This window comes from Eschrichtius robustus, chromosome 12, assembly GCF_028021215.1.
Source record: "Eschrichtius robustus isolate mEscRob2 chromosome 12, mEscRob2.pri, whole genome shotgun sequence".
NCBI classification, from domain to species: domain Eukaryota; kingdom Metazoa; phylum Chordata; class Mammalia; order Artiodactyla; family Eschrichtiidae; genus Eschrichtius; species Eschrichtius robustus.
The window spans coordinates 72,802,682-72,825,642 of record NC_090835.1 but is presented as its reverse complement, the minus strand read 5'-3'; the positions used below and the strand labels follow the sequence as shown (position 1 = coordinate 72,825,642).

The 22,961-nt window shown below is 52.7% G+C and overlaps 1 protein-coding gene across 2 annotated transcripts in view; it reads left to right on the top strand.

Annotated features, from left to right (window-relative positions):
- Window positions 1-10,334, top strand: part of KCNK5 (potassium two pore domain channel subfamily K member 5) — a 40,119-nt gene extending 29,785 nt beyond the window's left edge. For both annotated transcript variants that reach the window (XM_068558475.1, XM_068558474.1), the window contains 4 exons: window positions 3,645-3,756; window positions 4,947-5,113; window positions 5,423-5,591; window positions 7,759-10,334. In XM_068558475.1, the coding sequence (XP_068414576.1) occupies window positions 3,645-3,756; window positions 4,947-5,113; window positions 5,423-5,591; window positions 7,759-8,624 (1,314 nt within the window). In that variant the 3' untranslated portion in view covers window positions 8,625-10,334. The remainder of the gene's footprint in view (window positions 1-3,644; window positions 3,757-4,946; window positions 5,114-5,422; window positions 5,592-7,758) is intronic.
- The last annotated feature ends 12,627 nt before the right edge of the window (window positions 10,335-22,961 follow it).

Genomic DNA, 22,961 nt, shown 5'->3' with positions numbered 1-22,961 from the left:
TCCAGGGACAGGGAGAGCAGCGAAGGGAGAGGGGTGGGGAGCCGGGCTGACTTGCAAGAGACAGTCTAGAACCTGGCCCACTTCTGCCAGTTAACCTCTCAGCCACAGTCTCCTGACCTGACCAGTGGACATAACTACCGCCACTGGCCTGTTGTAAGGGTGAGTGGTGCTTCTGGCCCTGGGGGGCTTAGGGCCCTTCAGAATGTCCCCTTTGCCTGCCCCCCCTCTGGGTGACCATGGAGAGATAATGGAGGTCAGGGGGACAGCGCATGGGGCTGTGGCTCCCTGATAACCCAGGGCTAGAGGCTGGGTCTGAGGGCTGTGCCCCAAAGGACACACCATTGGTGGGGTGAAGAGCAGGAAGCCAGCTTTTCTACTGCAAAGCTCCCAACCGTAATGCCCTCTTCGGTTACCCTGTTTTGCCAGCTCTTACGTTTGATGTCTCCTTAGCACTGACTAAGCGATTCCCAAGTCGCAGATCACCTTTGGCAATCCATCCAGTGTTATCTCAGTGGGGGCAGCGTGGACGAGGCATGTGGGGCTGTCCTGTGGGTGGCAGGGCATGTCACCTCTCTGGTCCCTGCTCGCCTCATGTCAGGAGCACCCCCAGCATCCACTAGAGTAGATGTGTGGGAGGACAGGGATTTCGTCCCTTCACTGCTCTCTCCCCGGTGCCCGGAACAGTGCCTGGCACATACAAGGCACATACTCAGGCAGCATTTCCAAACACTTCCAGAGGGTGCTACCACCCCAGTTGAGAACCCCTGTTCCAGTCACACCTTCACCATCGCTGATGTGTGCTGGTCTCCCTGGGTCTAAACACCTTCCATTATCGGAAATGGATGACTGCCAAGGGCAGTCCATTCTGAGGTAGCTCGTTATCCATAAAAGCCACCCCCGTTCCCTCTGGGACCTTGGCCCACTGATTAATATATCATGAAGTCCGACACCCAAGAATGGAACAGAGTGCCCCCCGTGTGGCCTGACCTGCAGAGGACAATGGGCTCGTTGCCTCCCAGCCCTGAAGAGATAAGGTATTGACACTGCCTGAGATTGTATTTACTTTTCTTTTGGCAGCCACGCCAGTGTTTGTTGGTTTGTGGTCAGCTGAAGCCCAGGGACTTTCCCCTTCAACCCTGTATGGGTCAGTGCCTTCTAACCCAAAGTGTAAGACATGAAAAATTTAAAAGACAGCCATATCTTGTTAGTTTGGGCCCATTTTTCCAGTCCAGATGATTTTGAGTCCCAAACTGCCGTTGCAGTGTGTTAGCTGTCTTCCCATCCCAGCCTTGTCACAGGTTTGCATCCTTTGCAGATTAAACTGGGCAGCCATCTTTGTCCTTACTGTGTTGTAAATTAAAAGATTGAAGAAGAGGCCTGGCCTTTGGCATGATAATGGAGACCTCAGGCCCAGCGGATAAAGATCAGTACTTCTTGGGGTTGTTTATCTGCCTTTACGTGGACCCGGATTAACCCTGGTTCCTCCCTACATTTCTCTGTCTTGTCCACGTGAATATCTTTAAGCCCATCTGTTCAGTTGCCTTGCTGCTATCCAGACTGACTGCATTCCACTGAACTTCAAGGCTTTGCAGCCTCTCTGGAGTGGGAGATGCACTTAGCTGAGCATGACGTGCTCTGGTGAACCTGTGCTAGTAGCTTCCAGTGCCCACCGCTTCCTCTTCGAATATGCCAAGTGTTCTGCTGTCTCCAAAGAAGAGTCAGCAAGAGTTCAGGTTTGAGTTTCTAGAATCCACCCTTTTCGTTCGTAGGAGAAGGCGGGGGTAGGGTGGCAGGGGGCAACTTGTCTTCTGACATCTTTCCTGTTCCTCCGGGATTCCATGGGGATGACCAGGGGTGGTGCCCCAGTCCCATGATTTCCTGGTCAGTTGTCATCCGTCTTGGGCTGCGCTTCCTGACAATGCTGCACTAACCCCCCCATCCCCCCCACCCCCGAAGATGGATATCTGAGATAACAAAGGCTGTGGCCAAAGGGAGCTGAGCAGTTCTGCTTTCCCTGCCATCTGTTTAACATTAACATCCAGGGCCCTGGGACTTTTCATTCTCCTGTTTCGGACGTGGATTTCATGGTTTAGAAAACCTTTTGGGTGGACCTCCAACAGGATAGACCTGTTGGCCTCTTCGTATCTGAACGTCCTGGTGCTTTTGCGTGGAAGTGGCCTGGCCGGCTTGGCGGCCGCTCTCTTGAGGGCAGGTGAAGGCAGCCGTCCCCACTTCCCACTTTGCAGAGAGATGCTCAGGAAATAGCAGGGGGAGGCAGGGCGGTGAGCCCTGTGGTTTGACGGCCTGTCAGATGAGCACGTCATCATGGAAAATTCCTTACAAAGTCTGCAGATCCGTTTACACAGGCCTGCCGCTGCAAACTGCACATTCCTTCAGGACAACCCACCCTTCCCTCTTTTCTCACCAAACTTCAGTCGTGCCGCAGGGAGAACTCCGGTTTTTCCATCTCCCTCCTGCTTCCATCCTTCACTTCTCTGTCTTTTCTCAGTCTTAGGCTTGATTTTTAGAGGGAATTTGGCTGAGTTTCTAGTTTCTGAGGTGGTCCATCCTGGGGCTCTCCTAGGGGGCAGGGGCAGGACCCCAAATTGAGAGTGGATCCTGGCCCCTCCTCGGGAGCCGCCTTCTGAGGTCCCGGTCCTGCCAGTGGTGGGTGTGGGTGAAGGGAGGTAGCACTGAAGGATGGGGCACAGGCAGGGCCTGGTCGGTGAGCAGGTTTGGCAGCTGTCCGTGTTCCTGGAACAGATAAGGAAGGCCTCTCTGGGGGCCTCCCAGTGCACTTGCCCAGGTGACCTCCCACCTGCTGCCACCCACAGCTGCCGGGAGCTCCGTGGGGACTGATAGCATGAATTCGAGTCACCCTGAAAAGTACACACCACCTTCTGATGACCTGTCCTGGCCCAAACCTTGAAGTTGCTCAGCCCAGGGCAGAGAGAAAGGGATCCAGAGAAGGGAGGGAAGGGGGAGCTTGTAGTGGGGAGAGGACAGAGCCCCAGGCATGGGAGAAAGGAGGCCAGCTGATGTGTCTGCCATCGGAGGACAGACCCAAGAGCTTACCGAGCTGACCTTAGCAGGTGTCCTGACAGTGAGGGTGAAAGGCATGTCGGGTGTGGGAGGCGGTCCCTCCCAGGCCAACCCTGCAGTAGAATGCTTTTCCGGAGGTCCTCCTGCTTGTCTGCATCACATCTGCCTTCTTTCAGAGGCAGAAGAGTCTGCTGCGGTTCTCAAACTGTGGTCCCGGGACCACAACATCTGCATCACCTGGAACCTTGTTAGAAATGCACATTCTCTGACTCCCTCCCAGACCTACTGAATCAACCTCTGGAGGTGGGGCCCAGCAGGCTGTACTTAAGAAGTCCTCCAGGTGATTCTAGTAAGTTTGAGAAGCACTGGCTCAGTGAGAGAAGGCACTTTGGAGCCGGATTGCCGGGGTTCATATTCTTACCAGCTGTGTGACCTCGGGCAAATCACTTAACCTCTCTGATCCTCTATAAAATGTTTCACCACCTACAAATTGGAGACAGTAACTGTCACTTTGTTATTGTGATGATTAAATAAGAATGCTTATAAGGGGGTTCATAAAGTGCTGACCTCTTCTCTGACCGTCATTGTGTCTCTCTTTTTAGATAGTATCTGATGCTGCAGGACAGGGCGTGGCCATCACAGGGAACCAGACCTTCAACAACTGGAACTGGCCCAACGCAATGATTTTTGCAGCCACGGTCATTACCACCATCGGTAAGTCTTCTGGGACCTTCAGGATACCTACTTCCACGTCCGAGCTCCCCAGAATCCTGTAAGAGTCCAGCTCTGGTCACGTGGCCTTGTCAAGGTTAAAATCAGGCCAGTTGCACTCTGTCCTTTTGACACGTCCCTGGAGATTTAGTAAGTCCTTGGTGACTGGCCATGCTTAGGAGACTGTTTTCTAGAAGTCCTGACCTGGGCTCTTGGAGTAGAAATGACACAGCTTGAAAGCCAGAGGTCGAGCAGGTTGCTCACTGCACAAATGCACCCCGTGCTTATTCACCAGTCTGCGTGTCTGTTCTGGTCATCTATGACTGCATAACCAACCACCTCAGAAGTTAGTGGCTTAAAACACAACTTATTATTATTGTTGGCCATTCTGTGAGTTGACGGGGTTTGGCTGGTTGGTTCTTGCTTGAGGTCTCTGATGCAGTGGTAGTTGGAGTGGCTGGGGCCGTGGTCATCCAAAAGCCCAGTTGGCTGGAAGTCCAAGATGGCTTCTTCTATCCCATGTTTGGTAGTTGATGCTGGCTGTTGCTGGGGAGCTTAGCTGGGGATGATTGGGCATCTCACAGTATGGCAGCTGGGTTTCAAGAGGGAGACTCCTCAAAGTGAACATTTCAGGAGATCAAGGGGAGAAGCAACAAGGCTTCTGATAAGGACTTAACTGACTCAGGGTCACTTCTGCCACATTCCATGAACAGGTCACTAAAGCCCAGATTCAGAGGGAGGGGAATTAGAGGCCAGCTTGATGCGAGCATAAGAAGGGACGGAATTAAGAATCGCCATCTTTGGAGACCGTCTACCACGGTGCTTCTGGGGTGTCTACCCAGAGGAACTACTAACTTGTGCTTTGTAACTTGCGCAAGGGTGCCATACGGACTCGTGGAGGACTTGCTAATGGTGGAGGCTTAGTCCACCTTCCGGGAGCTCCCAGTCTGATGGAGGAGACATAGCCCATACCATCATAACTGCTATAAATGATCATGATCATAGCATGGTCAAGGGAAATTTCATTTCTGAAACATTGATATTAATCAGTGTCAATTGATCTTAGGGAATGGGCTTTCCTCAGGCTGGGTGTGTGGCGGGGGTGGGGGGTGGTGGAGGCAGGTGCCACTCCGAGTCTGGGTCCATCACCCCCGCTGTGGCTCTGTTGGCCTCACTGTCTTCTTTTTCCTCAGGCTATGGCAACGTGGCCCCCAAGACCCCCGCCGGGCGCCTCTTCTGTGTCTTCTATGGTCTCTTTGGGGTGCCGCTCTGTCTGACATGGATCAGTGCCCTGGGCAAGTTCTTCGGGGGACGTGCCAAGAGGCTGGGCCAGTTCCTCACCAAGAGAGGCGTGAGCCTGGTATGTCCCCAACCCTAGGTCCTGGGCAGAGATGGGGGGTGGGGATCCTGGCAGGTGATGCGGGGCGTGGGAAGGGTCCAAGAATTGGACAGAAGTGTCAGCACAGATGGCAAGGGAGCGGTTTCAGAGCCCGCTGCCCTCCTGGGTGAGGCTGGGAGCATCACCTCTCTCCCCTGGGCAGTGAGCCTCCCAGGCCTGGCGCCCAGCCGGCCTCACCTCTGGCTGCCTCCTCGGCCCTCTGGGTGCTCTGCTGGGTTCCCCCCGGTCTCCACCGCCGTCTGACTTGGTCTCCCTACCCTTCCCCCTCAGCGCAAGGCGCAGATCACATGCACGGCCATCTTCATCCTGTGGGGCGTGCTGGTCCACCTGGTGATCCCACCCTTCGTGTTCATGGTGACGGAGGAGTGGAACTACATCGAGGGCCTCTACTACTCCTTCATCACCATCTCCACCATCGGCTTCGGCGACTTCGTGGCCGGTGAGTCCTGCCCCTTGCCTCTGCCTCCCCACCCTGTCTTTCTCTGCTTCTCCTCCAATTTCAATTCAGCTGACCTTAACTGGGGGCCCTGGTAGGCGTCCAGTGTCCTGGGCCTCCACCCAGTGGGATCCTGCCAGTTGCAAGAGGAAACCAAGGCACAGAATAATTGCAGACGTTTTCTATTTCTCTTTCTTGGAACGTGGCCTTTGCCTCCTTCTTCTCTGTTCGTGTTTGGTGTCTGGTCTCTTCCTCTCTTCTCCCCCGTCTCCTGAGCTTAGGTGCTTAGGTGCACCGGGAGCTGGGGGTAGAGCCTTCTGCCTGCACGGTCCACGTCACAGCTGCCTCCTCCCATCACTCCCAGGCGCTGAAGGGGCTGTGCTGGATGCTTGGCTCAGAGGCCAGAAACTTTGCTCTTGCCACTGGCAGCTTAAAGACCAGAGAGGCCTTGCCCCAAGCTGCCCTGCTCCCTCGGGCCCGGACCCCCTCCTTAATCCAGGCGGGCGATAAGATTCTTTGGCCCCTTTGTCTGTCGGCTCCAGCCACTCATGTCCTTGTGCCTGTGGCCTGCACAGCATCTGGGTTCTTAATCTTCCTGACACCCCGTTTGGCTGCACTGACCCAGTGGCTGCTGCCTCAGTGCCTGCTGCCCTGCCCAGCTGACCTCCACCTCTGCTCCAGGACCTCCGATCTCTCCCCTCCCCCTTCCTAGGGCCAGGGCCAGGTCACTACCCTCCTGCCCCCATTGTAAGGGGAGACTCGGAATGCTGGGAGGGGGCGGCTGAGTGGGTGGGAGAAGCAGGAAAGAGAGGCCTGAACACTCCACTGACCCTGGCAGATCTGAGCCTGCTGTCTTGGGAGATAAATTTAGACGGAGGCACAACCCTGCCATTGTCTAGCTGTTGGGGCCCAGAGCAGGCTAAGGAGGAGCCTTCGTATCAGGGAAGCACAGAAGGGTGTTTAATCATACTTTCTCAGCTCCAGCAAGACACCAAACCACTGCCTCAGTTTCCCCATCTGTAAAATTGGTTTAAAAAAAAAAGTAATGGTGCGTACCTCACAGGGTTTTGGACAATCAAATGAGTTGCTATTCATGAGTGCAGTGGGTAGGGCCCGGCTATATGAGTGCGCCCTGGTTGTCATCACAACCTGCTTATGGCCGGAGTCCTGAGCAAGATTGACAGCACCTACTGGCTGCAAGGGAGACAGCCCCTGCCTTCAGACCCCCTCCAGTCTGACGAGGGGTTTATAGTCCTTGCTCTAAGGGAGCCCCACTCTGGAAGTGGCCCCCTTCCTCCAGTTCCTTTTCCAAGTTTCTCCCAGTCTCAGGGCAGGAAGGGGGACACAGGATACGTAATAATATGGATCAACATGCCTGGAAGTGTAAAGTGAAATCTCCATGATCCTGGAGGGTAGGGGAGTGACCAGAGCTGTGCAGGGTGACCTGGGAGGGCTCCCTGGAGCAGGTGTCTGGAGCCTGGCCACAGAAGTGGGGGTGTGGAGAGGGCAGAGCCCTCCAGGCCATAGGAGGAACCAGTAGGAGGAGGGTAGATACAGGAAGTCAGGAGGCAGGCCAGACGTCACCAGAAGGAGAATCAAGGCTGTCCAGGATATTTCCTGACAGGACCAGTGCTCTTGGACATCCCAGGCCCAACTCTCAGCCTCACTTGTATTAAATTAGTGAGTCCATCCCCAGCAGGAGGATGCCAGCTGCCCTGTCACTTAATTTCTATCCAGGTTTTAACTGAACTGTAACACGTACACCCAAAAAGTACACAAAGCAGCCAAGTGTCAGTGTCGGTGAATCATTGAAAGGCCAACATTCATGGCTTAGTTCCTGACCTGAGTGCTGGCTCCATCACCAGCCTCCCCAGAGCCCCTCCCCCTTGAAGCTCCCACACCCCAGGGAGCCACTCTCCTGACTTTTGATAGTTGAGGGAGCTCAGGCTGGGGTCTGGGACAGGCACATGAGTGACCAGGCCAGGGTTCTCAGGACGCTGGGGTGTCCGGCTTCTAGCACAGGCCTCCTTTCTTTCTTGGTGCATCTGCATCGGTGTTCCGTGTTCTCGCGCTGTGTCCACTTTCAGGTGACATGGCTTTTGGCCTTTGCGCGTTTCTGGGTCCCTGCTGGCCCTTTTCTGACCCTCTGGGCTTCCTGACCCATCCTCAGGTGTGAACCCCAGCGCCAACTACCACGCCCTGTACCGCTACTTCGTGGAGCTCTGGATCTACCTGGGGCTGGCCTGGCTCTCCCTGTTTGTCAACTGGAAGGTGAGCATGTTTGTGGAGGTGCACAAGGCCATTAAGAAGCGGCGGCGGCGCCGGAAGGAGTCCTTCGAGAGCTCCCCACACTCCAGGAAGGCCCTGCAGGTGGCAGGGGGTGCGGCGTCCAAGGACGTCAACATCTTCAGTTTTCTGTCGAAAAAGGAGGAGTCTTACAACGATCTCATCAAGCAGATCGGGAAGAAGGCAATGAAGACGGGCGGGGGTGGGGAGCGGGTCCCAGGGCCGAGCCTGGGGCCCCAGGGGGGTGGGCTGACAGCCCTGCCCACCTCCCTGACCCCCTTGGTGGTCTACTCCAAGAACCGGGTGCCCAGCTTGGAAGAGGTGTCCCAGACGCTGAGGAGCAAAGGCCACATGTCTCGGCCCCCCGGCGAGGAGGCCGGGGCGGGGCCCCCCGAGGAGGGCTCCCCCGCCTCTGAGGTGTTCATTAACCAGCTGGACCGCATTAGCGAGGAGGGCGAGCCGTGGGACACCCAGGACTACCACCCGCTCATCTTCCAGAATGTCAACATCACCTTCGTGAGCGAGGAGGCCGGCCTCTCGGACGAGGACACCTCCAAGTCCTCCCTGGAGGACAACCTGGCTGGGGAGGAGAGGCCCCAGGAGGGGGCCGCGGCCGAGGTGCCCCTGAACCTGGGCGAGTTCCCCTCGTCGGATGAGTCCACCTTCACCAGCACCGAGTCCGAGCTCTCCGTGCCTTACGAACAGCTTATGAACGAGTACAACAAGGCAAACTGCCCCAAAGGCACGTGAGGCGGGGCCGGCTCCCCGCCCCACCTTCCATGGCTTCTCTTCTCCTCAACCTGGGGTGTCCTACTGTGGCTGGGCCCCTGGCCCCTGGTGGGGGGTGGCCCTGGAACTGGGAGTAGGGGGCCAGGGGCCTTCCTCACCTTCATCCCCTGCAGCTAGATGCTACTGGTCAGACATGGCGCACCCAGGACAGGGCCCTCTGTTCATCAGCGGGACGGGCACCCTGGCAGCGGGAGGCGTCTGTCCTGAGCACGGTTGGGGGATCTGGTGGTTCACGGACATGTGGGCTGGTGGGACCGATCCCGGGGAGGCCTGCGCCTGCGTGGGTCGATGCCCAGTCATTCGGTTACGACTGTCTCACGGTTCTCTTAGGTCGGGGGCCTCGGCCGTTTGATTTCACCAGTATTAACAGGTTCCTGTGCGCCCAGCGCTGAGCCAGGCATTTCAGAGAGAGGGTGAGGGTGGTGTAAGACCCTGGTGGGGTTGGGGTCTGGGCACTTCAGCACCTCAGCAGTAGTGGGGCCCCGCCTGGGGCACATGTTTAACCGTCCCCCAGTCCCGCCTCGTCTGCCTGGCTGTCGCCCCTACTGCAGACCTCAGTAGGGAGGAGGCCATCTGGGGACGGGGAGCTAACGGGCAGGTGCTGAAACACTCCTGTTACGGGGGACCCAGAGTAAGTCCCAAGTGTGGCCCAGCATCCCAGCCCTTCTGTGGACTTACTGGGATGGAGCCCAGCCCAGAGTCCGGTTCCCTGTCCCAGACACCCTTTGGCCAAGCAATGGCAGGCGCGGGCTTCTGCCTCCCGGGAAGTGGTGGCAGAAAGAGAGGCTGGGGCTCCTGGAGCTGGCAGCCGGGGAGCTGCAGGAGTGGGCTCAGCTCCGGCTCATCCTGCCTCCACCCTTCCGTCCCGTGACCTCACCGCTCCCCAGATCACTCTTGGCTCACAAGTGGGGAATGTCCAAATATGTGAATCAACCTCCTCCCTCCAGCTGCTGTTTGGTGTGTGTGTGTGTGTCTGTGTCTGTCTGTCTGTCTGTCTGTCTGTGTAAGAAAGAAAGGATTTGCAATGGGAGGAGAAAAATATAATGTGAAACTGCAGACGGACTGTTTCTGGTGAGGGGCTGGCAGAGTTCTTGGGTTCTTCGTGAGGTGCACCCTTGGGCCAGCCCACTCTGCCCTGCATGTTTTGTTTTGTTATTTTTTAAATGAATTGCTGATTTTTTTAATCTCATTGGCTTCAGAGCCAGAGGGGAGAAAAGGTGCAAGAGTGGGGCCCCAAGGATCGGGATGTCCGGTGTTCACTCTCCTATCCCCCAACCCAGTTGGGCCTTTCTCGGTGACCTCAGCCAAGGTCATGGTGTCAGAGTTGGGGAGGGGCATTGGTCGCAGGCGACCAGATGCTGGGCAGGAGGTGCCACCCAGACACCCTCTCTGCCTCTCAACCCCCTCCCCAATACTGCAGGGCCAAAGAGGGCCAGACCCCCACCCATCCCCACTTAGCCTATAACCCAGGGGTATGATGGCCCAGCATCAGGGTGGGAAGGAGCGGCCTTCTGTTTTTCTGTGAAATGTTTTAACGTGCTCGTCTTAGTTTTCCTGACCCCACTTGGCTGGGGTGTTGCTGGCTGTCCTGGAATCACACACACTGTATGTACATACTGGCAATGATGTCAAATGTAATTTATTTTAACATTTTTACAATAAAACATGAGATGGACAAGCCAGTCTGATGTGTGCCATTGGGGGGTGGGGAGAGGGGCTGTGGGCAAGATGCGGGGGCAGTCTGGGAGGACTGAGGACAGCCTGAGGGTCAAGGGGAGAGCTGGGGTGGTCTGGAAGGGACAAAAAAATGAAAGAGATGGGGAGGTGGAGAAGGGGCAGGCTACTTAAGATGTGGTCAGGGCGGCCTTCTTGCAGGAGGTGACAGTTAACAGGTTGGAATGAGGACAGGGGAGAGGAGTGGGGGGACCGTGGCTAGCAGCTCATGTCGCCAGTCTGCCAGACCCCGTCCTACACGCTTTATGCTCAATAATATGTGAATGGACTCATTTGATCTTGCAATAGCCCTGTGAGGTGGGTATTACATCCCCATTTTATAGGCGAGGAAACGGGCACAGAGAGGTGACTTAGGCAAGATCTCCATAGATGGTGAGCCTGGGTTCAAACCCACGCAGCCCCCATGACCAGCTAACAATCACCTGCTCTGTTGTGGCACGTCTGGCGTCCCCTGAAAGGGCCTCTGTGTTCAGGAAGGTAGGCCAGGGAAGGAACCCGGAGATCAGGCCTTCTGAGCTCAAGGGGTGGGCACTGTGGGCTGGAAAGGACGTGAAAGAAGAGTGGACAGGTTCAGCTGGGCCCATATGCATCCATTTAAGAGGAAGATTTGTCAGACTTTGTGGTCTCAACGGTTTAGAGATTGGCCTCTTCCACAGCAGTGTCAGGGTCCCCTTCCCACACCACACAGGACATTGGTTAAAATCTTCAGTCTGCTGGGAAAAATTTACAGTTCTGTGATTTCAGGAATGAAGCACATTTTTCATGAGGGTGTGGCTGCGTTTATAAAGGATCATATGTGTTTAAAATATCAACGGGTTCTGTAATGACTTGATACCATCCATCCCTTTGCCAAAACATCTCTCCACTTTCTCTCTCTTTCTCTCTCTCTCTCTCTCTCTCACACACACACACACACACACACACACACACACACACAGGTTCAAACTTCTCTGGTTTTGCTTTAGCCCCTTCCAGCCTCAAGGTAACAATTCTATTTACTACCTTGGCACTTGGCCTTCTCACAAAGCCCTCTGACAGGCGGCTTGGAGCACCCCCCGTGGCACAGGGCTTTTGGCCCCCTTTGCTCTGAAGGAGATGAAAGCTCAGAGTACAACTTGACCAGGCACAGCTTCGCAGAGTTGCTCATAGATGATACAAGCAGGGAAGGCTGGGGTTAAGGTGTGGTTTTGGTCCACTGCGCCTAAGGTAAGTGGTGAGCTTTCTGAGTGAAAGGTCTGGAAACAGGGTGGGACAGCAGCTGGAGCAGAGGGTGGAGCCCAGGAGGGATTCCTGAGTGATCAAGAGCAGAGGAGGGGTACCGTGTGTGGAGGGGCGTGAACTCTCCTGTCACTGCCACCGTGCCCATGAGCTGTTGGGGGATGGCAGGTGGAGGAAGTGATTTAGAAGTCGAGGGAGAGGACCCTGGTAGGGAAATCCCACTGTTGACACCAGATTCATAACCCGGTCAGAACTACGGGGGTGTATTGTTGAACCCCCAGAGTTTCATGAGTTCTGAGGCAGACACGCCTACTCCCAGCAGCCCTCCAGGCCTGGGCCCTCCCCTGCCCCCTCCTGGAAGCCTTCCCACCCTGGTGGTGAGTTGGCACCCTGCTCTCCACCATCGCCACCTGGACTCTCCATTCATTCCTTCAACTAATGTTCACCGAGCACCTACCATGGACCAGGCTCTGTCCCAGGCACCTGGAAAACTACAGCGTGTAACATGAACAGAAATCCTATTCGTGGAGCCTACAGTTTGGTTCCCTTTGCTCTCATTTCCGGCTGTTTTTCATGGTCTGTGCTTGGTATTTCTGTCCTGTCCATACCCCCAAGGCTCTTTTAATGTCTCTTCTATCTTATGTCTTTTAATCCTCACAACAGGTAGTGTTATCATTAACCCCATTTTACAAATGAGGAGACTGTGGCAAATACAGGATTTTTCACAAATTCAAACAACTATTAAATGGCAGCAAAACAGCTTACCTGACTTGCATTTCCGTTCTTCCTTCTACCGTCCGGAATGCTCCTGATCTGTTGGGGGAGACACCCTCAGAAAACCCACAGTCACATGGAGGAGACAGTTCCTACGCCCAAAGAGCCTGCAATCTGAGAGGGAGAGGAGCACAGAAATGGAAATAAGCACAAACTCTGGGTCCCAGCTGGGCCTCTGGCTCCTGTGTGATCCTGCAGGAGTCACTTAGGAAAAGAAACCTGGATGTTTCACCCCCTTGCTGGAAAGGTTATCCTCAGCCACCATTGCGGGGAAGCTTTCTGGAGCCTGGGGCAAAGGCAGGGGGAGAAAGGAGGCAGGCTGGGCTGCGCTGCTCTGGGTGGGTCTCCAGGAATGGCTGCCTCTCTGGGGGCCCCTGAGGCTTGGGCTCAGCCCTGCCAATCAGCTGTCCACCCCTGAAATAACAGGTCCCCAGTTTCCAAATTCATACACAGCTGGTCCAGGAACCAGATGCCAGTTTGGGAATTGCCAGGATGTGTTTGTGTAACACAGTGAGAGTGCCTCCCCAGAATCTCTGCCCCTTCTCTCCATCCTGGCCACCATCCAGGCCACTACAGCTCCTCACCTGGACCCCCGCTGCAGCACAGGGCCTGATGCCTGGTTGGGCCCTTGTTGAATGAATGAATGAGCCCCTGAGCTGGTCTCCACCTGGCCATCACTGCTATCAGCAGGCTGGAGCCCAGACTCAAATCTGACCCCCTTTATCTCCTGCTTTAAACTCCTCCGGGGCTCCCACTGCTCTCCTGGGGCCGTCTCCCTCTTCAACCTCATCTGCCCCCTACCCCTACTCCCCCACCTCTCTGGGCTCCAGACACAGTGAAGTTTCCCAAATGAGCCAGGCCGCCCATGCTGTTTCCTCCATCTGGAATGCCCTTCCTCTCTCCTAGCTGAGTTCTAAGACCTGTTGGGATTAAAGGTGGACATCAGCTTCTCCGGGAAGAGTTCCACAGTTACTGCCCACCCCCCTCCCGGATTCTGGGTCAGATGTCCCTCACCAGGCCCAGAGCCCGTCCCTCAGCAAGCCGGCTGCTTCGATGCTGTTCAAGTCTGCTGTCTCTGGGTCCGGAGCCTCTGAGAGAGCAGGGAGTGGCTTGTTCACCTTGGATCCAGACCACAAGCTGGCCAGCGTGGAAAAGGGCTCAGCTTTTCAATGTTTACTGAATGGAGGGCAAGTGAACCGGAATCCTGGAACTTCTCATGGTAATTCAGTCCCTCTCCTCCCGGGAAGAGGCCGAATCAGGAGGTGAGGTTTATTCCACGAGGGCGAGTCCCTGCAAAACCGGGTGGATGATCTTGAGGGACCTTGTCACAGGCTTTGTTGGCCCAGTGAGTCACCTGATTGTGCCGAGTCACCTGAATCTGGTAGGCAGGGCAGGGACGCAGCACTCCTTACTTCTGCACACTCCAGGAAGCCCCTCTGTCTGCACCCCCTTTCCCGTTTCCCCACACCTCTCTGTCCTCACCTCTCATCGCCTCCACGGCGGCAGCGTTCCTTCTGGTCACCACCCCCTGATGACAGGGGCCTGGGTGTCCCACCCCTTCAGCCCCCAAGTCCCCGTGCTTCCCTCGGGAATACCTCTGCTCACAGTGACCACTCACCTTGGTTTCGGGGCCGCCCAGTTTACAAAGCCCTTTCACCTCCATTCCTGTGGGATTACTCATCAGTCTGGGAGCCAGGTGCAATACTTTATAGCCCGATTTAAGGGTTTTTTTCCAAATGAGGAAACTGAGTGTTTTGGTTTGGTTGCCCAGGAGAGCAAGGCCTAAGACCAGAACTGGGAGATGGCTGGAGGAAGTAGCAGAGAGGTAGAGGGAGATAAAGATGGGGAAAGAGCACAAGGCAATTAAGGGGGCCTCGTTGAGCTGGTTCCACTGTGGGCAGTTGGGGCTCAATCCTGCTGGGACCCCTCTGAAGAGCCTGTCGAATACACCTCAGAATTGTCCCTTTGAAGGACAGGAGACCTGCGTTTATCCACCAGTTCCCACCCTCGTTGGTTAAGGATGGCCCCACGGACATTAATCCCCACCTCCCTCCTATACAGGCTGGATGTGGCAGACTGTACTGTCCAAAGACGCCACCATCCCACACTTTCCTTGGCAAAGTGACCTTGCCACTCCCCGTACAAGAGGTGGAGTCCATTCCCTTGCACATGGGCTGGCCCTGGGCCTGTTTTGATCAATAGAATACCCTGGAAGTGACCTTCTGTGTTAAGAGGGCTGGCAGCTTCCACTTTTGTGCTCTCGGGGAAGCCAGCTGCAAGGTAAGAAATCCAAGTATCTGGAGACCCATGCCCTGGAGGGGATCTGCCCAGCCGAGGAGCCATCTGGGACATTCCAGCCCCAGCTGAGGCCACATGAAGAGCCCAGCCATCCCCCAAATCTCAGAATCATGAGCAAATACACGATTGGTGTTATTCTAAGCCTCTAAGTTTTGGGGTGGTTTGTTATGCAATGATAGCCGACGGGAACACTGGCTGGGCTTGCCCTGGGGCTAAGAGACCTTCTGCCGGGTTTTGGAGAAAGTTCTGGGGTGCAAACACAGAGAGGCACCCCTGGGGAGGGGCTCGGGCAGCATGTACAGGACTGTCCACTATAGCCGCACTGGCACCTGAAGTGGGCCGAGGGATTGGGACATGGACACAAACAGCACATACTGCCCTGAGACCCAACCTCTTTGAAGGTGCAGAAACTCCTTACCAGGAGCTCCCTACCTTAAGCAAGATCAGAGTTTCTTACCTTAAGATATCAAAGTCTCTTCTACTTTAGGGTCTCTGGTCCTCTCTGCTATGTCTGAACAGTACTGATAGGCCTGGGGTCTGCCACCATCTAGCCCTGTGCCTTAAATAAGCCACCTCGGCCATTTACAGGATGCTTACTGCCCATGACCTCAGATCTCATTTAATCCCCACCACACTGTGAAGTCAGTATTATTATCACCCTTTGGAAGCTGAGGCACAGAGTGGGCATGTTAACTTGCCCAAAGTCACACAGCTAGAAGCAGAGCCTGGGTTCAAACCTGAGACCCCAGAGCCTGTGCTAGTAACTACCACACAAGCCTGCCAGAGCAGGGCTTTCCTGCTCCAGGGCCAGAGGGCCCAAAGAGGGTGCCCTGGCTGCAGCTCCCAGCTACCTGTCCTCTGCAGGACCAGTGAGGTGAAGCAATCAGCGGATCCCAGCCCTGTGGTAACTACCCAGCAGTCACCAGGGGATTCCTGAGCTCTGTTCTCAAGAGATTCTGACTTAGCAGATCTGGGGTAAAATCCAGAAATACCCAGGTTCTGGAAATGCCTGGCTGGAGATCTCAGAGGGCAGTTCTGTTCTGTGTTTCTGGCATCTCCTGCCAATCCCTCCCTGCCTGTGTTTATATTCTGCGTTGAAATCTGTTTACCTCCAGTTATGGAAAACTTCCTTCTCATTCTTAGATTCCTTCACCTGTGGCTCTGGCCAGCTGAGCTGCTGTGTCTGGAGCGGTGACATCATACTGTATTCAATTCAAACAACATGTACTTTTTTTTTTTAATGCCGCACCACGGGGCTTGCAGGATCTTAGTTCCCCAACCAGGGATTGAACCCGTACCCCCTGCCATGGAAGTGTGGAGTCTTAACCACTGGACCGCCAGGGAAGTCCCCGACACGTACTTGTTGAGTCTCTCGTAGGCCGCCTAGAACACCTGATGCTGGTGACTGAGGAGGAAGGGAAATGAGGAGCAGACAGTTACCCACCAGGCAGTCAGGCAGTCAGGCCCTCTCTCTATCTCTCTACCCACTCACATTCCCACCCTCAACAGTTCACTCCAGGGGAAAGGTTCTGACCCAGGGGTCTGGAGCCCGTTCATCCCGCTCATGAGAGCCAGCGGTTAAAGTTTCAGAAATTTTACAAGCTGACTATCTTAAAAATTAAATTATATAACCATACACTTAAACTGTATGAAGAGCGAAGGTAAAACATACTCAAAACTCATCATTTCCTAATTACTTTACGTTACTACTCTTCAAGCTTTTGAGGTTACTGACATCCATTGGAGGTGCCCGGTGGAAATATTACATAATGGTATGCTACTGCGTTTCTCTTCCCAAATTCATTTTTGTGCCACCACGTTGTAGCTTAAAATAGCCATAGTGGAAGTATTTACACCACAGAAATGAGCAAACACTATAAATCAGGGCTCTCCTCTCTGCAGAGAGCCAGATGTTAAACATTTACCAGCACATCATCGCAGCACTGATCTTCTGGACGCGCTGTGTGGACTGGGCGGGGGCGGGGTGGGAGGCAGTGAGGTTTTGCCCATCTTGGAAAGGAGCCAGCAATGTCTGGGTTTCAGGCGGAACATAATTCCTAAAGTGTCCCTTGCAATCCCGTGGGCCCCTCAGACCATTGCTGAGTAGGAGTGAAGATCCAAGGCCGTGGGAGCTGACTGTGAGGGTGGTGGGTGGGCAGGTGACACAGGTACCTGCCCCATGTATGTACACGGAAGGGTACACCCAAGGGTCACGCTCCAAACTGGAGGCAGAAAGGGGAGCAGAGGCCTTGTGTAGAAGGCATATCTGCCTTCAGCTGGAGTTCTCCGACTGCCCAAAGCCTAGTCCAGGAGGTGCCTTACACTCTCCCAACCGCACTGTGGTTTCAACAAAGTCCTCACCCCCTGGGTGTCCTTATAACTAAAGGGGAGACCCTCTTGGCATACACTAGGTCTGGTAACTGGACCAGGGCTATTGGGGGTGTTGGGATCCAGACTAAGGCTGCAGGGAGCGTATCGCTGAGCAAAAAACACCGTTGATACACAGGATGTGTGCCTGAGTCAAAACAACACAGGAAGGAGTCTAAGGCCTTCCAAAAATTCCTCGCCCCTAGTGCAGGGGAGGAGGTGACTCCACGCAGGATGTCCAGGGTCCCAGTCAAAAGTGGATGCTGCAGAGGTCCAGTGCCCCGGCCCCACCTCAGAATCCTCCCAGGAGCAGTCCTCAGTAAGCCAGCCGCGGTCTGGCCCCCTTGTGAGCCACGTGTAGGGCTGTCCCTCTAATGATCACCACTTTTTAGTGACCACTTGCTTTGGGACAGGCTCTGTGCTGGGACTTGACAAGGGGACCCAGGGAAAAGACTTTTCTTCCTTTGTTTGATTCCACACCCATCCTCAGTGTGTGTGTTGGTAACAGGAGGTGGAAGGAGAGTCAGTAGGGTTGGAGTGGGGGGTCCGTCACGACCCACCTGGAACTGCTGTGTGTTAATCCAGGTTCTCCAAGAAGCAGATGCCACGGCTGGATTAAGCTGGAAAGGACTATGTTAGGGGAAACACCTGTGAGAGGCTGGAAGCACCATCTGACCAAGATGCAAGTCCCATCCTGAGTGACTGAGAGGGAGGGGAGGTTGGGTGAAGCAACCTAGACTGCCCTGCAGGCTGTGGGAGGTTAGGCTAGGCTCGGGTGAGTCCCAGGTCTCCGGGAAATGGACCCACCTTGGTACCCTGCTCTGCTCAGTCACTGGCTGCAGCAGCCCATGATCTGGGAACAGACTTGGTGATGGATTTCAGAGGCAGCAGCTGGGGTCATTGGTCAATTTCCTCCTTGTAGTTGGAGGTCCGCGGGGTGCACTTTCATGGCCGCCACCACAATTATGGGGGAGCAGAAAGTATGCTCACATAGAAGTCAGACAGTAGAGAGAGGAGAATGGAGCAGATGCACAGAGAAAGGCAGAGGACCATGCATGTGGGGTGTGTGTGGTGTGGACATGCGTAACATGAAGTCAGACAGAGACAGAGAAAGAGGGACTGAGGGACACAGAAAGACACAGACAGAAAGAGAGAAGAACGAACACTACAGAGAAGACAGCTTTCTAAGCCCCCAGCTCCAGACTCTCTATAAGGAAATACTGGTCCTACCTCTGGATCCCCTTGGCATCACCTGCTGAATCCTGACCACAAACTTTTCTTTCCATGAGCTAGCTAAAGTGGGCTCTGGTTCTTACCATGTAACCCCAGAAACCCTGACCTGCCATCCCAGGAGAAGCAGCCCAAGGTGGCAGTTAATGAGAAGTCATTTCTTGATGCCCCTCCACCACTGGCTGGCCTGGTTCTACACTAACCTTCTAGAAAGATGCTCTTAGCCATCCCTGCCTCTCCCAGGTTTTCTGCTCTGCTTTTCTCCACCTGGCAGGTAACTTCACATTTGGGGCTGCTGGCTTGTTTTCTAGATGTTTCACAGGTGTCTGTCCCATCTTCCCAACAAGAGGGCAGGATAGGGGCTGCTCTTGGGCTGCCTCAAATTCCAGGCCCAGCCCTCTCCTAGCTGCTTGACCTCAGGCAAGTCACTTAACCTGCCTGGGCTTCTGTTATTTCTCAGGAAAACTGGGAACCATAACCTGCCTCCAAGGTTAGCATGTGAGGCCCAGGGCCTCCCTCCATGTTACTGTCCGTAGGGGTGGCAGGTACATTATTGTCCTTCCGTTCACCCTAGGAAATGGCTTGACAGTAACGTGCTGAAGTTCCGGGGAGAACTTTGACTGGACAGCTGTCATTTTCCAGGTCAGAACCTGACAGTCTAGTGCCCCCTCTTTACAGCTCCCTCTGGGTGATGTTAGGCAGTGATAACCTGAGATTTACCAGAGATTAAGCCTCATGTGAATAATTGTTTACACTTCAATCCTTTGTCTCCCTTAATCCTCTCATCAGCCTAGTGAAGGAGAACTCTAAGTTCCTGTTTTGCATGGAAAATCTTGTGGTTCTTTGACTTGCCCAAGGTCCTAGAGCTCGGCTGGCCTTCAGATTCCCCAAGATCTCATCCCCACCGCAGGCAGCCCTCCAGCCTCTGGGCCCCAACAGCAGCGGTAGGTACTAAGTGAGTCAGAGGATCCAGCTTGGTCTGTCTCCAAAGGACCACTCCTGAGATTCCTCCTTAACTGGCAGTGACCCTCCCTCCAGTGTCTTTCTGTCCCTTGTTCTGAGCAAACTCTTTGAGTCCCACTGGAGCCCCCCCAGTACCCCCAAACCTACCTCTCAACTCAGAACAGAATGTTACAGCTGAAGGGAATTCATTCCTTCAGGGAGAATCTATTGAGCACTTATTGTAAGCCAAGTACCATTTTAGCCATTGACTATTAGTGATAATCTAATGATTAGATTCTAATCCAATGGCTCTCAACCCTGGTTGTGTATTAGAATCACTGGGGCCCTTTCAAAAGTATGTTACCCAGATCTTACTCCAACCAATGAAATCAGAATATTTGTGGAGGGAGGAAGGTGAGGCCAGCTATCAGAATTTTATTTAAAAACTCTCTAGATGATTATAATGTTTTCCCAGGGTTGAGAACCTCTGATCTAGTTGAACCATAGCCCCCCTCATGTTAGGGGCTCAGGAGGGAACTGAGACCCATAGATGGGCAGTGCTTTGCCCAAAGTCACAAATCTGAGCCTGGTTCCTCCATCTTCAACCCCCCAGTGCTCTTTCTGAAGGTAATTGGTAAGAATTTGCTGAAGGCATCCTTGGATGAATGCAGGGTAGGGGGGAGAGAAAGGCGGTGAGTGTGGTGGATACATTTGAGATGCCTTCGCTACCCACTGTTCTTCCTGAAGATGGACAGACCAGGTAGCCATCTTTGAACCATGTGACTCACCTTGGTAAAGCTGATTGGGCTAGGAGAGGAAACCTGAACCAAGATGAACCAATGAGGACTTCCCCGGTGGTGCAGTGGTTAAGAATCCACCTGCCAATGCAGGGGACACGGGTTCGATCCCTGGTCCGGGAAGATCCCACATGCTGCAGAGCTACTAAGCCCGTGTGCCACAACTACTGAGCCCGTGCTCTAGAGCCCACAAGCCACAACTACTGAGCTTGTGTGCCACAACTACTGAAGCCTGCACGCCTAGAGCCTGTGCTCTGCAACAAGAGAGGCCACCGCAATGAGAAGCCCACGCACCGCAACGAAGAGTAGCCCCCGCTGGCCGCCACTAGAGAAAGCCCGCGCGTAGCAATGAAGAGCCAATGCAGCCAAAAAAATAAAAAATAAATAAAATCCTTAAAAAAAAAAAAAAAAAAGATGAACCAATGAGATGACCTGGCTAGGTATTTGAAATTAGTATATCAAAGGACTTAGACAGTGAGCTGTGGGGAGCTGAATCTGGAAGTCATGGAGGCTTGGGAGTGGTGGCAGGCATTGGGGTCATGTGTGAGCCAGACAGTAGGCAGAGGAAGGAAGTATGCAGAGAGAAGCAGGAGGATAGAGCAGACATCTGGAGAGAGAGGCAGAGATGGGGACTGGGCAGGTTCTGTTTCCACTGAGAGCTGTATCCTTTCATTGAACCTCACCTGTATCCCTTCATTGAACCTTTAGAACTAGTGGGTTCTTTGACACTCAAAGGGCCTTGACCAATATAAGCATGAAGAATGGCTCATGCAAAAGCCTGTAGGCACCAAAGACCCTTATGTGCCCCTTACTTTGCCCCCAACCCTTAACAGTGTCCCTCTGAAGCATTGAGTTCCCTGTCATTCAAAGTGCTCAAGCCAAGGGTTGGTGTCCACCTCTTGGAGATGTTGGCAAATTGATCTCATATGTCCTACTCAACCACATGATTCTGAATTTCCGAAATGGGTGGGCGGAGAGGTATTTTAAGATTGTTTTTTCTCTTTCTTGGCACCCAGTGCCCCTTGCCTGACACCTGGTCCCTGGCAAGGAAGCCTGTACCCCTGGGGTTGGGAGTGGGGCCCACAGTAAACAAAGAGCACAAGAAAGTTCCCTTGGTACCCACCCCCAACATCAGCACACACATCCCCATGGCGGGAAAGTGGCAGGGGTGTGGAAACAATGGGAGCCTATGAGTCATGGGGGTAGGCAGGATAACGTTTCTCCAAAAAGGCTCCCTCTAGCCATGTCCGGAGTTGCTGACGTAGGCAGCTGCCAGGCAGTGACACCTGAAATGACCTTCAGTCTGGGCAGTCACTAGGCCTGCCCTGGATGACCTGGATTTTCTTTTTATCTTTTAATTCAATTTTTATTTTTAGCAAAGTGATATATGTATATAAATACTTTTAATAAAAGTCAAATAATACTACACAGACTAACGGAAAACAGCAATTGCCTGCCTCACCCTTCCCCATTCCCAGTCCCCAGAGGCAACTTCTTTTAGACTTTCCATCTACTTCTTCCTATTTTTCTTCTACTTCTTTAAATAACATATAGCTGTTTATAAAATCCCATCATTATTTTTGTTATCCTACTTTAGTTAGTATAGATTATCTTCCTACTACAAAAGATGACGATTAGCTCCATTCCATCCCCAACACATATACTTCTTTCCCTATCACCCAAAATAGATCTCAACTCGATGTTAACACTATCATAACTATGTAAATATTCATAATGTACTTGGGTACACTTTTTTTCTTGCGTGACATTTTGTTTTTCATGTTTTTTGTTTGCTTAACTTTGTATGTCTGTGTCACTAATTAACTCCCAAACTCCCTGCTATAATTGTAAAACTTCTCTCAGAAGAATAGTCTCTCAGTCCCATTTTTTTTTTTTTTTTTCTTGGTGAACTGCTTTCAGAGCCAAACATTTTCTGCTCCTGGCTGGATGGTTGCTCTCTAGGGCAGCTCACATCCTGAAGTGTCCCTTCACCATTGATTAGGAATTCCCTTTGCCTTCTTCCTACATCAGACCCCCTGTTTTCTGAATCCAATGCCTTCTGTCTTTGTTTACTTTCTTGGTTGATAGAGCACATCCTTCAATAGCTTTCTGAGAAATGGTGCAAGGGAGGTAAAAAATTTGAGACCCTGTATGTCTAAAAATATCTTTACTCTACCTTCATCTTGATTGATAGTTTGGCTGGGTATCTAATTCTAGGTTGAAAATTTTTTCCTTTGGAATTTTGAGAGTTTTTCTCCTTTGTCTTCTAGCTTCCTGGGTGGTTGTGGAGAAGTTTAGTGATATTCTAATTCCTGGGTCTTTAAGTGTGACTGATATTTTTTTTCTCTCTGGAAACTTTTTAGAATCTCTTTATTCCCCAGTGCATCAGTTGGTGTATCTTTTCATTCACAGTGCTGAGTCCTCAGGCTCCCCTTTAATCTAGAAGCTCATGCCCTTTGGTTCCTTTCTGTGCTTATTATGTTCTATCTTTTGGAATGAGGCCTCTTGGATTGGTTCTCTGATTTTCTAATCTTTACTTTTATCATCTTATCCTACTTTCAAAAGGATTTTTAAACTTTGACTCCAACCCTCCTATTGATTAAAAAGAAAGTCTCTATTTTTATTTCATTTCTTTTTCTTTCTAAGTTTTTATTAAGAGAATTGCAAATATACAGTACAGTTGAAAAAATAGTATACTTAACATTCTTTTCCCTACCTAGGTCAGTGCTGTATAATAGAAATATAATGTGAGCCACATATGTAATTGTAAACTTTATAGTAGCCACATTAAAACAGTTTAAAAAATAGGTAAAATTAACTTTAATATTTTACTTATTTCAAAATACCAATTCTACATGCCATCAATATAAAAATTATTAATGAGATTTTTTCATTTTTTCTGTTGTATTAAGTCTTTGAAATTTAGTGCATATTTTAT